Source organism: Heptranchias perlo, unplaced genomic scaffold (genome assembly GCF_035084215.1).
Source record: "Heptranchias perlo isolate sHepPer1 unplaced genomic scaffold, sHepPer1.hap1 HAP1_SCAFFOLD_960, whole genome shotgun sequence".
Lineage (NCBI taxonomy): Eukaryota > Metazoa > Chordata > Chondrichthyes > Hexanchiformes > Hexanchidae > Heptranchias > Heptranchias perlo.
Genome location: NW_027140004.1, coordinates 6,514 through 18,896, shown reverse-complemented (window position 1 = coordinate 18,896; position 12,383 = coordinate 6,514). Strand labels below are relative to the sequence as shown.

Below are 12,383 nucleotides of genomic sequence, written 5' to 3'. Positions count from 1 at the left end.
TGCTCTGCCCTGCCCTGCTCTGCTCTGCTCTGCCCTGTCCTGCTCTGCCCTGTCCTGCTCTGCCCTGCTCTGCCCTGCTCTGCCCTGCCCTGTCCTACTCTGCCCTGTCCTGCTCTGCTCTGCCCTGCCCTGTCCTGTCCTGCCCTGTCCTGCCCTGTCCTGCTCTGCTCTGCCCTGCTCTGCCCTGCCCTGCCCTGCCCTGCTCTGCTCTGTCCTGTCCTGACCTGCTCTGTCCTGCCCTGCCCTGCTCTGCCCTGTCCTGCCCTGTCCTGCTCTGCCCTGTCCTGCTCTGCCCTGTCCTGCTCTGCTCTGCCCTGCCCTGCCCTGTCCTGCTCTGCTCTGCCCTGTCCTGCTCTGCACTGCTCTGCCCTGTCCTGCCCTGTCCTGCTCCGCTCTGCTCTGCCCTGTCCTGCTCTGCCCTGCCCTGCCCTGTCCTGCTCTGCTCTGCTCTGCCCTGTCCTGTCCTGCTCTGCTCTGCTCTGCCCTGTCCTGCTCTGCTCTGCCCTGTCCTGTCCTGCCCTGTCCTGCTCTGCCCTGTCCTGCTCTGCTCTGCCCTGCCCTGCCCTGCTCTGCTCTGCCCTGTCCTGCTCTGCCCTGTCCTGCTCTGCCCTGCCCTGCCCTGCCCTGCTCTGCCCTGCCCTGTCCTGCTCTGCTCTGCTCTGCCCTGTCCTGCTCTGCCCTGTCCTGCTCTGCCCTGCTCTGCCCTGCTCTGCCCTGCCCTGTCCTACTCTGCCCTGTCCTGCTCTGCTCTGCCCTGCCCTGTCCTGTCCTGCCCTGTCCTGCCCTGCTCTGCCCTGTCCTGCCCTGCCCTGCTCTGCTCTGCCCTGCCCTGCTCTGCCCTGTCCTGCTCTGCCCTGCCCTGCTCTGCTCTGTCCTGTCCTGACCTGCTCTGTCCTGCCCTGCCCTGTCCTGCCCTGTCCTGCCCTGCTCTGCCCTGTCCTGCCCTGTCCTGCTCTGCCCTGTCCTGCTCTGCCCTGTCCTGCTCTGCTCTGCCCTGCCCTGCACTGCTCTGCCCTGTCCTGCCCTGTCCTGCTCCGCTCTGCTCTGTCCTGCTCTGCCCTGTCCTGCTCTGCTCTGTCCTGCTCTGCACTGCTCTGCCCTGTCCTGCCCTGTCCTGCTCCGCTCTGCCCTGTCCTGCTCTGCCCTGCCCTGCCCTGCTCTGTCCTGCCCTGCCCTGTCCTGCTCTGCTCTGCCCTGCTCTGCTCTGCTCTGCTCTGCCCTGCTCTGCCCTGCCCTGCTCTGCCCTGTCCTGCTCTGCTCTGCCCTGCTCTGCCCTGTCCTGCTCTGCCCTGTCCTGCCCTGTCCTGCCCTGCCCTGCTCTGCCCTGCCCTGTCCTGCTCTGCCCTGCCCTGCCCTGCTCTGCTCTGCTCTGCCCTGTCCTGCTCTGCCCTGTCCTGCTCTGCTCTGCCCTGCCCTGTCCTGCTCTGCCCTGTCCTGCCCTGCCCTGCTCTGCCCTGCTCTGCCCTGTCCTGCTCTGCCCTGCCCTGCTCTGCCCTGTCCTGTCCTGTCCTGCTCTGCCCTGCTCTGCTCTGCCCTGCCCTGTCCTGCCCTGCTCTGCCCTGCTCTGCCCTGCCCTGTCCTGCCCTGCTCTGCCCTGCCCTGCCCTGTCCTGCTCTGCTCTGTCCTGCTCTGCCCTGTCCTGCCCTGCCCTGCTCTGCCCTGCCCTGTCCTGCCGGGCCAGCAATGATTTGAGTCTGGAACGATCAGAAATCGCGAGGAGGAAAAAATGAAAACTCGGCTGAGATAATCCAGTCTTCAGGAACAAAATGCTGGAACTCTGCCACGCTTCTGAAAGTGAGGTCAGAGAAAGTATTGAGTCGGGGGATCCAAGTGAAGTTTATTTGTGTAAAGTTTTTGTTTTTGGTGAAATACAAGTGGTCAATTTGATATATTGTCGTGTGTAAACCACGGCGAGTTCACTCTTGGAACTCAAATAATTATAGTGTGAGAAAAGTTTTGTGAGTTGATAGTGTCAGTGTCCTGAACTTTAACCCTTGCCCCCATTCATTGCCAGTCGAAGGCAGAGAGAGACACAATTCAAGCTTTTAACTGGGGGGTTTTTTGGTTAAATTATAGTCTGGGAATAAACCTCAGAATCGATAATGTGCTGGTGTTAAATTCCTCTCTGCTATTCTAGCCAGAGCTTGTTAAATGCTCTCGCTGAGATTGTGGGAGGGAGGGAGGGAGGGAGGGAGGGAGACAGGGAGAATTCCCACACTGCTGGCCCAGGGTCAGTTTCCCATTTTCACCAGGACTGCACACAGATTTCATTTTTTAAAATAACCAGAACGGCCCAGTTGGAGCAGACTCGATTTTTATTTGTGAAATTAGTTTTGATATTTCCTTTTCCCAGGTCGACATTTACAAACTTTGGTCTGGAGACGAGGACTGCGTTGACCTCAGTATTTCGAATCTCAGCAAGTAACTAGTTAACCAAACACGTCATTTCAAGGCTCACACACTTTATGGGATGAATTACAGGACAAAAAGAGGGCGAGCTTTATGCAAAGTCACTCCGGCCAGGTAATGAATGGGGAGATTCGACAGGCTCTGAATCCAAGAAAGTTCTGTGGGTGGCAGTCTCCTTATTTGTTGTTTAGAATCACATGACCTAGACATATTATGGGCTGTCTGGCCTTAAGTCCACAATGGGTCAGGGGGCAAAGGTTGTCCAAGGCAGAATCCCACAGAAGCATTGGTCTAAGGCGATGATTGGTTTAACAAAGGCCTCGACAACATCGCACTGACGGTTACAGCCGCTCGAGAAGAAACTTCCCAGCCTAAAAACAGACCGAATGGGACAGGACAAGAGAGAGGGAGAGAAAGGCTGGGACTGAGTGTCGTGGGGAGCACAGCAAGAGAACAGGGCAATCGGGTCTCCCAGCGAATTCAGCTAAAAACCCCAACTCCTTCAAGGTGAACGTGGCATCGATCTCCAAATGTTGGTCTATTCTCATTGGCAGCAACCATCGGTCAGTGGAGACTTGGAACAGCACCAACTCCCATCAACACAGCGACTTTAACAGAGTGAAACCTCCCAGGGTCCTTCACAGGAGCGTAAACCAGACAGAGATTGGCACCGCGCCCCATCAGGAAATATTAGGACAGGTGACCAAAAGCTTGGTCAAAGAAGTAGACTTGAAGGAGGGTCTTAAAGGAGGAGAGAGAGGGGGAGAGGGGGAGAGGGGGAGAGGGGGAGAGAGAGGGGGAGAGGGGGAGAGAGAGGGGGAGAGGGGGAGAGGTTCAGGGAGGGAATTCCAGAGCTTAGTGCCCAGGAAGCTGAAGGAACGGCCACCAATGGTGGAGCGATTAAAATCGGGGATGGGCAAGAGGCCGGAATTGGAGGAGCGCAGAGATCTCGGAGGGGTGTAGGGCTGGAGGGGGTTACAGAGATAGGGAGGGGTGTGGGGCTGGAGGGGGTTACAGAGATAGGGAGGGGTGTGGGGCTGGAGGGGGTTACAGAGATAGGGAGGGGTGTGGGGCTGGAGGGGGTAACAGAGATAGGGAGGGGTGTAGGGCTGGAGGGGGTTACAGAGATAGGGAGGGGTGTGGGGCTGGAGGGGGTTACAGAGATAGGGAGGGGTGTAGGGCTGGAGGGGGTTACAGAGATAGGGAGGGGTGTAGGGCTGGAGGGGGTTACAGAGATAGGGAGGGGTGTCAGGCTGGAGGGGGTTACAGAGATAGGGAGGGGTGTGGGGCTGGAGGGGGTTACAGAGATAGGGAGGGGTGTGGGGCTGGAGGGGGTTACAGAGATAGGGAGGGGTGTGGGGCTGGAGGGGGTTACAGAGATAGGGAGGGGTGTAGGGCTGGAGGGGGTTACAGAGATAGGGAGGGGTGTGGGGCTGGAGGGGGTTACAGAGATAGGGAGGGGTGTAGGGCTGGAGGAGGTTACAGAGATAGGGAGGGGTGTGGGGCTGGAGGGGGTTACAGAGATAGGGAGGGGTGTGGGGCTGGAGGAGGTTACAGAGATAGGGAGGGGTGTGGGGCTGGAGGGGGTTACAGAGATAGGGAGGGGTGTGGGGCTGGAGGGGGTTACAGAGATAGGGAGGGGCGAGGGGCTGGAGGGGGTTACAGAGATAGGGAGGGGTGTGGGGCTGGAGGGGGTTACAGAGATAGGGAGGGGTGTGGGGCTGGAGGAGGTTACAGAGATAGGGAGGGGCGAGGGGCTGGAGGGGGTTACAGAGATAGGGAGGGGTGTGGGGCTGGAGGAGGTTACAGAGATCGGGAGGGGCGAGGCCAGGGAGGGATTTGAACATGAGGATGAGAATTTTAAAATCGAGGTGTTCCTGGACCGGGAGCCAGTGTGGGTCAGTGAGCTCAGGGGGTGATGGGTGAACGGGACTCGGGGTGAGTTAGGATACGGGGGGACAGAGTTTTGGATGAGCTGAAGTTTACGGAGAGTGGATGATGGGAGGCCGGGCAGGAGAACATTGGAATAGTGGAGTCTGGAGGTAAGAAAGGCAGGGATGAGGGTTTCAGCAGCAGATGAACTGAGGCGGGGACGGAGACGGGCGATGTTACGGAGGTGGAAGTGGTGGGTCTCGGTGATGGAGCGGATCTGGGGTCAGAAGCTCAGCTGAGGCTCCAATCGGACGCTAAGTTTGCGAACGGCCTGGTTTAGCCTCAGACAGTGGCCGGGGGGAGGGGGATGGAGTCGGTGTCTCGGGAACGGAGTTTGGGGCGGGGACTGAAGACAATGGCTTCGGTCTTCCCAATATTTCGTTGGAGGGAATTTCTGCTCCTCCAGTACTGGATGTTCGACAAGCAGCGTGACAAATCAGAGAGGGTGGAGGGGTGGAGAGAGGTGGGAGTGAGGTAGAGCTGGGTGTCGTCAGTGTACAGTGAACCTGAGGTTGTGTTTTCGGGCGGGAGTGGGAGGCTGCGAGCTGAGTGGTTGATTTGAGCCCATTTCACAGTGTCAGCACTCCAGAGCCTCATTGCAACTTATAAATAAAGCATCGAGACACGGTCGAGTTTTTATGCATCTTTTCGTAGAGAAGGCCTTTGGGAAATGCACTGTAGGAAGGAGACACACAAACGACGTCATAAATAGAGTCATACAGCACAGGAGGACGCCCTTCGGCCCCTCGTGCCCATGCTGGCTCTTTGAAAGATTGGTCCCACTCTCTCCCCACAGCCCCCTGTTGCTCAGGCAGCAGATGTTCGAAGAGGTGGTCCTTCCACATGCCTCCCCTCCCATCACTGCTGCACGTAAAAGACAAGAGCCATCCCTGACCGACTCACGGCAAAGAACACTGGAGGCTTGTTCACTGGAGGCTAACAATTTATTTTATTTTTGTTTGATTGTTACACAGTTTTTTTTTCAATTTTCAAAAAAAAAAAGTTGAAAACGGCAGTTAAAAAAAGGGGCAGCCAGAGACACGATGCAAGTTCTGAAAGTGGACACAGACATAACGGTATTTTACAATAGAATAATTACAGTTCATTAAAATACACCTTCTGAGCACCTCAGCAATGCGAGTGGGAGAGCCAGCAAGGTCGGGATCCAGAGGGGATTCGTCCTAATCTTACCCTCAGGACCGAGCTGTTCCCTCCACACTGGTACAACGCAACACCATCGTACGTCCTTCCAGGTTTGCCGTAATAAGTTTAAGTCATGTGATTCTGGCCCCACAAGGGCATCAAGTAAGTTCTAGATAATAATACGTACCGACACGGCGAGAGAGACCGAGACTTTCCACACCATCCAGGTTCAAAACTTGCACATGTCCTGTGGTTGGGCTGGGGTGTTGAGGATGTGTCAGCTTCAGTCACCTGGTTCCACTCCGAGTCTCTTAGCCCAGGAAACAGACCGGGCCAACTTCAAATCCAAACTTCTGGCTGGGATCGCCAAAATCACTCACCAACAAATCGATGATTGGGACTTGGTCCACTTTAGGAGTGTTAATCTCGAGCACGGTCTTTTCAAAACCTTTCCTCAGCTGAGAAGAGAATGAGAGAGGGATTTACAAACAAATCACGCAATAGAACCACACAGGAGGAGGCCATTCGGCCCATCGAGCCTGTGCCGGCTCTTTGAAAGATCTATCCGATTAGTCCCACTCCCCCGCTCTTTCCCCACAGTCCTGTAAATTTTTCCCCTTCGAGTATTTCTCCGATTCCCTTTTGAAAGTTATTATTGAATCTGCTTCCACCGCCCTTTCAGGCAGCACATTCCAGATCAGAACAACTCGCTGCGTATCTGCTCTAAGGAGAACAGCCCCAGCTTCTCCAGTCTATCCACATAACTAGAACCATTCGAGTAAATCTCCTCTGCACCCTCTCCACGACATCCTCCCTAACGTGCGGTGCCCAGAATTGGACACAATTCTCCAGCTGGGGCCTAACCCGTGTTTTGTAAAGGTTTAGTATAACTTCCTTCCATTGTACTCTCTGCCTCTATTACTAAAACCCAGGATTCCATGTTTCTTTTACAGCCTTCTCACCTTGTCCTGGCACCTTCAAAGATTTGTGTACAGACACCCCCAGGTCTCTCAGTTCCTGCACCCCCTTTAAAATTATTGATTATTTTTTATTCGTTCACGGGATGTGGGCGTCGCTGGCGAGGCCGGCTTTTATTGCCCATCCCTAATTGCCCTTGAGAAGGTGGTGGTGAGCCGCCTTCTTGAACCACTGCAGTCCGTGTGGTGAAGGTTCTCCCACAGTGCTGTTGGGAAGGGAGTTCCAGGATTTTGACCCAGCGACGATGAAGGAACGGCGATATATTTCCAAGTCGGGATGGTGTGTGACTTGGAGGGGAACGTGCAGGTGGTGTTGTTCCCATGTACCTGCTGCCCTTGTCCTTCTAGGTGGTAGAGGTCGCGGGTTTGGGAGGTGCTGTCGAAGAAGCCTTGGCGAGTTGCTGCAGTGCATCCTGTGGATGGTACACACTGCAGCCACAGTGCGCCGGTGGTGAAGGGAGTGAATGTTTAGGGTGGTGGATGGGGTGCCAATCAAGCGGGCTGCTTTGTCCTGGATGGTGTCGAGCTTCTTGAGTGTTGTTGGAGCTGCACTCATCCAGGCAAGTGGAGAGTATTCCATCACACTCCTGATTTGTGCCTTGTAGATGGTGGAAAGGCTTTGGGGAGTCAGGAGGTGAGTCACTCGCCACAGAATACCCAGCCTCTGACCTGCTCTTGTAGCCACAGTATTTATATGGCTGGTCTAGTTAAGCTTCTGGTCAATGGTGACCCACAGGATATTGATGGTGGGGGATTCGGCGATGGTAATGCTGTTGAATGTCAAGGGGAGGTGGTTAGACTCTTTCTTGTTGGAGATGGTCATTGCCTGGCACTTGTCTGGCGTGAATGTTACTTGCCACTTATCAGCCCAAGCCTGGATGTTGTCCAGGTCTTGCTGCATGCAGGCTCGGACTGCTTCATTATTTGAGGGGTTGCGAATGGAACTGAACACTGTGCAATCATCAGCGAACATCCCCATTTCTGACCTTATGATGGAGGGAAGGTCATTGATGAAGCAGCTGAAGATGGTTGAGCCTAGGACACTGCCCTGAGGAACTCCTGCAGCAATGCCCTGGGGCTGAGATGATTGGCCTCCAACAACCACTACCATCTTCCTTTTGCTCAGTATGATTCCAGCCACTGGAGAGTTTTCCCCCTGATTCCCATGGACTTCAATTTTACTAGGGCTCCTTGGTGCCACACTCGGTCAAATGCTGCCTTGATGTCAAGGGCAGTCACTCTCACCTCACCTCTGGAATTCAGCTCTTTTGTCCATGTTTGGACCAAGGCTGTAATGAGGTCTGGAGCCGAGTGGTCCTGGCGGAACCCAAACTGAGCATCGGTGAGCAGGTTATTGGTGAGTAAGTGCTGCTTGATAGCACTGTCGACGACACCTTCCATCACTTTGCTGATGATTGAGAGTAGACTGATGGGGCAGTAATTGGCCGGATTGGATTTGTCCTGCTTTTTGTGGACAGGACATACCTGGGCAATTTTCCACATTGTCGGGTAGATGCCAGTGTTGTAGCTGTACTGGAACAGCTTGGCTAGAGGCGCAGCTAATTCTGGAGCACAAGTCTTCAGCACTACAGCTGGGATGTTGTTGGGGCCCATAGCCTTTGCTGTATCCAGTGCACTCAGCCGTTTCTTGATATCACGTGGAGTGAATCGAATTGGCTGAAGACTGGCTTCTGTGATGGTGGGGATATTGGGAGGAGGCCGAGATGGATCATCCACTCGGCACTTCTGGCTGAAGATGGTTGCAAACGCTCACCACTGCACAGCACAGTGTCAACACAGACAAGTCTCATTCAAAGCTTCAGGAACAAGAGAATAATTAAGGAAAGAGTAGGGCAATCAGTGACCAAAAATGGATTTGTTAAGGGAAGGTTGTGTCTGACTAATTTAATTGAATTTTTTGAGGAGGTAACAAGGAGGGTCGATGAGGGTAGTGCGTTTGATGTAGTCTACATGGATTTTAGCAAGGCTTTTGACAAGGTCCCACATGGCAGACTGGTCAGGAAAGTAAAAGTCCATGGGATCCAAGGGAAAGTGACTAGTTGGATCCAAAATTGTCTCAGTGGCAGGAAGCAAAGGGTAATGGTCGACGGGTGTTTTTGTGACTGGAAGGCTGTTTCCAGTGGGGTTCCGCAGGGCTCAGTACTCAGTCCCTTGCTTTTTGTGGTATATATTAATGATTTGGACTTGAATGTGGGGGGCTTGATCAAGAAGTTTGCAGATGATACAAAAATTGGACGTGTGGTTGATAGTGAGGAGGAAAGCTGTAGACTGCAGGAAGATATCAATGGACTGGTCAGGTGGGCAGAAAAGTGGCAAATGGAATTCAATCCGGAGAAGTGTGAGGTAATGCATTTGGGGAGAGCAAACAAGGCAAGGGAATACACAATAAATGGGAGGATACTGAGAGGTGTAGAGGAAGTGAGGGACCTTGGAGTGCATGTCCACAGATCCCTGAAGGTAGCAGGACAGGTAGATAAGGTGGTTAAGAAGGCAAACGGGATACTTTCCTTTATTAGCCGAGGCATAGAATATAAGAGCAGGGAGGTTATGCTGGAACTGTATAAAACACTGGTTAGGTCACAGCTTGAGTACTGTGTACAGTTCTGGTCACCACATTACAGGAAAGATGTGATTGCACTGGAGAGGGTACAGAGGAGATTTACGAGGATGTTGCCAGGACTGGAGAATTTTAGCTATGATGACAGATTGGATAGGCTGGGGTTGTTTTTTTTGGAACAGAGGAGGCTGAGGGGAGATTTAATTGAGGTATAAAATTAAGAGGGGCCCAGATAGAGTGGATAGGGAGGACCTATTTCCATTAGCAGAGGGGTCAGTGACCAGGGGGCCTAGATTTAAAGTGATTGGTGGAAGGATTAGAGGGGAGCTGAGGAGTAATTTTTTCACCCAGAGGGTGGTGGGGGGTCTGGAACTCACTGCCTGAGAGGGTGGGAGAGACAGAAACCCTCAACTCATTTACAAAGTACCTGGATGTGCCCCTGAAGTGCCGTAACCCACAGGGCTACGGACCAAGTGCTGGAAAGTGGGATTAAGCCGAGTGGCTCTTTTTTGGCCGGCACGGACACGATGGGCCGAATGGCCTCCTTCTGTGCCGCAAATTTCTATAATTCTATGAACAGATCAGGTTGAAGAAAAGGGTTAAAATATTATTCCAAAACTCTGCAAATCCTGAAAACCAATTCATTAAAATTACTCAAACACATCGAATGTACAGCAAAGAAACAGGCCATTCGGCCCCACTGGTCTATCCCGGTGTTTATTCTCCACACGAGCCTCCTCCCTCCCCACTCCATCTCACCCTATCAGCATATCCTTCTATTCCTTTCTCCCTCATGTGTTTATCGAGCTTCCCCTTAAATCCATCTACACTATTCACCTCAACCTCTCCTTGTGGAGACCAGGACTGTGCACTGTACTCCGAGTGTGGTCGAACCATGGTAAATGGAGACCAGACTGTGCACAGAACATAAGAACATAAGAAATAGGAGCAGGAGTCGGCCATTCGGCCCCTCGAGCCTGCTCCGCCAATCAATCAGATCATGGCTGATCTTCGACCTCAACTCCACTTTCCCGCCCGATCCCCATATCCCTTGATTCCCCGAGAGTCCAAAAATCTACCGATCTCAGCCTTGAATATACTCAACGACTGAGCATCCACAGCCCTCTGGGGTAGAGAATTCCAAAGATTCACAACCCTCTGAGTGAAGAAATTCCTCCTCATCTCAGTCTTAAATGGCCGACCCCTTATCCTGAGACTATGCCCCCTCGTTCTAGACTCTCCAGCCAGGGGGAAACAGCCTCTCAGCATCTACCCTGTTAAGCCCCCTCAGAATCTTATATGTTTCAATGAGATCACCTCTCATTCTTCTAAACTCCAGAGAGTATAGGCCCATTCTACTCAACCTCTCCTCATAGGACAATCCTCTCATCCCAGGAATCAATCTAGTGAACCTTTGTTGCACCCCCTCTAAGGCAAGTATATCCTTCCTTAGATAAGGAGACCAAAACTGTACACAGTACTCCAGGTGAGGTCTCACCAAATCCCTGTACAATTGTAGTAAAACATCCTTACTCTTGTACTCCAACCCCCTTGCAATAAAGGCCAACATACTATTTGCCTTCATTATTGCTTGCTGCAGCTGAATGTTAACTTTCTGTGTTTCTTGTATGAGGACACCCAAATCTCTCTGATCACCAACATTTAATAGTTTCTCACCATTTAAAAAATATTCTTCCTACCAAAGTGAATAACCTCACATTTCCCCACATTATACTCCATCTGCCACCTTCTTGCCCACTCACTTAACCTGTCTATATCCCTTTGCAGACTCTTTGTGTCCTCCTCACAGCTTACTTTCCCACCAAGCTTTGTATCATCAGCAAACTTGGATACATTACACTCGGTCCCTTCATCTAACTCATTAATATAGATTGTAAATAGCTGAGGCCCAAGCACTGATCCTTGTGGTACCCCACTAGTTACAGCCTGACAACCTGAGAATGACCTGTTTATCCCTACTCTCTGTTTTCTGTCCATTAACCAATCCTCTATCCATGCTAATATATTACCTCCAATCCCATGGGCCCGAATCTTGTTTACTCCGAGTGTGGTCCAACCAAGGTATATGGAGACCAGGATTGTGCACAGTGCTCCGAGTGTGTTCTAACCAAGGTATATGGAGACCAGGATTGTGCACAGTGCTCCGAGTGTGGTCTAACCAAGGTATATGGAGACCAGGATTGTGCACAGTGCTCCGAGTGTGGTCTAACCAAGGTATATGGAGACCAGGATTGTGCACAGTGCTCCGAGTGTGGTCCAACCAAGGTATATGGAGACCAGGACTGTTCACAGTGCTCCGAGTGTGGTCTAACCAAGGTATATGGAGACCAGGATTGTGCACAGTGCTCCGAGTGTGGTCGAACCAAGGTATATGGAGACCAGGACTGTGCACAGTGCTCCGAGTGTGGTCGAACCAAGGTATATGGAGACCAGGATTGTGCACAGTGCTCCAATAGGATCAGTGTGTTGCAGTCTTGCTGGGTCCCTCTCGCTCACATCAGACAGTACTCACTCTGCAACCATCATAGATGGCCTTGATGTAAGGGTTGTTGTCATGTGACATTTCTTCGTCATTGGATCCCAGAAACCTCAGGGCCTTGTCGTAACTGTCGGAGGCTGAATCATGCCAGGCCACTGATTGGTGGCAGTTGTACGTGAAGTTCTGTCTGGCCGAGGCACTCAGCAGTTTCAGGAAAGTGATCTGCACCAAATTGATTGGCTGGCCCTCCGAATCCACGTAGGAGAGCTGGAGGGAGAAGGGCAGGGTGTTAAAGGTCAGAGGCCAAGAGTTCGAGTTCAACCTGAGGCAACGTGAGAATTTAGAAATCAAATCTCGACACCCGCCCGTCTTGTTTCTGCTGCCTGTCGAGATTGAGTTTCAGGGTGAGTTTGAGGGGAAGAACAATGTTAATTAGACGGAGGAGGTCCCACACCCGACACTCACCAGTTTGAGGTGATGAACAATGTTAATTAGACGGAGGGGGTCCCACACCCGACACTCACCAGTTTGAGGTGATGAACAATGTTAATTAGACGGAGGGGGTCCCACACCAGACACTCACCAGTTTGAGGTGATGAACAATGTTAATTAGACGGAGGGGGTCCCACACCCGACACTCACCAGTTTGAGGTGATGAACAATGTTAATTAGACGGAGGGGGTCCCACACCAGACACTCACCAGTTTGAGGTGATGAACAATGTTAATTAGACTGAGGGGGTCCCACACCCGACACTCACCAGTTTGAGGTGATGAACAATGTTAATTAGACGGAGGAGGTCCCACACCAGACACTCACCAGTTTGAGGTGATGAACAATGTTA

At 52.5% G+C, this 12,383-nt stretch overlaps 1 protein-coding gene across 1 annotated transcript; it reads right to left on the bottom strand.

The window, feature by feature from the left end:
* Window positions 1-5,272: 5,272 nt before the first annotated feature.
* Window positions 5,273-11,806, bottom strand: LOC137320012 (collagen alpha-1(XI) chain-like; the record flags this gene model as incomplete). Its single annotated transcript, XM_067981845.1, has 2 exons — window positions 5,273-5,942; window positions 11,573-11,806. Coding segments are annotated over 2 exons (381 nt in total), but the record flags the coding sequence as incomplete, so codon positions are not given.
* Between the last annotated feature and the right edge of the window lie 577 nt (window positions 11,807-12,383).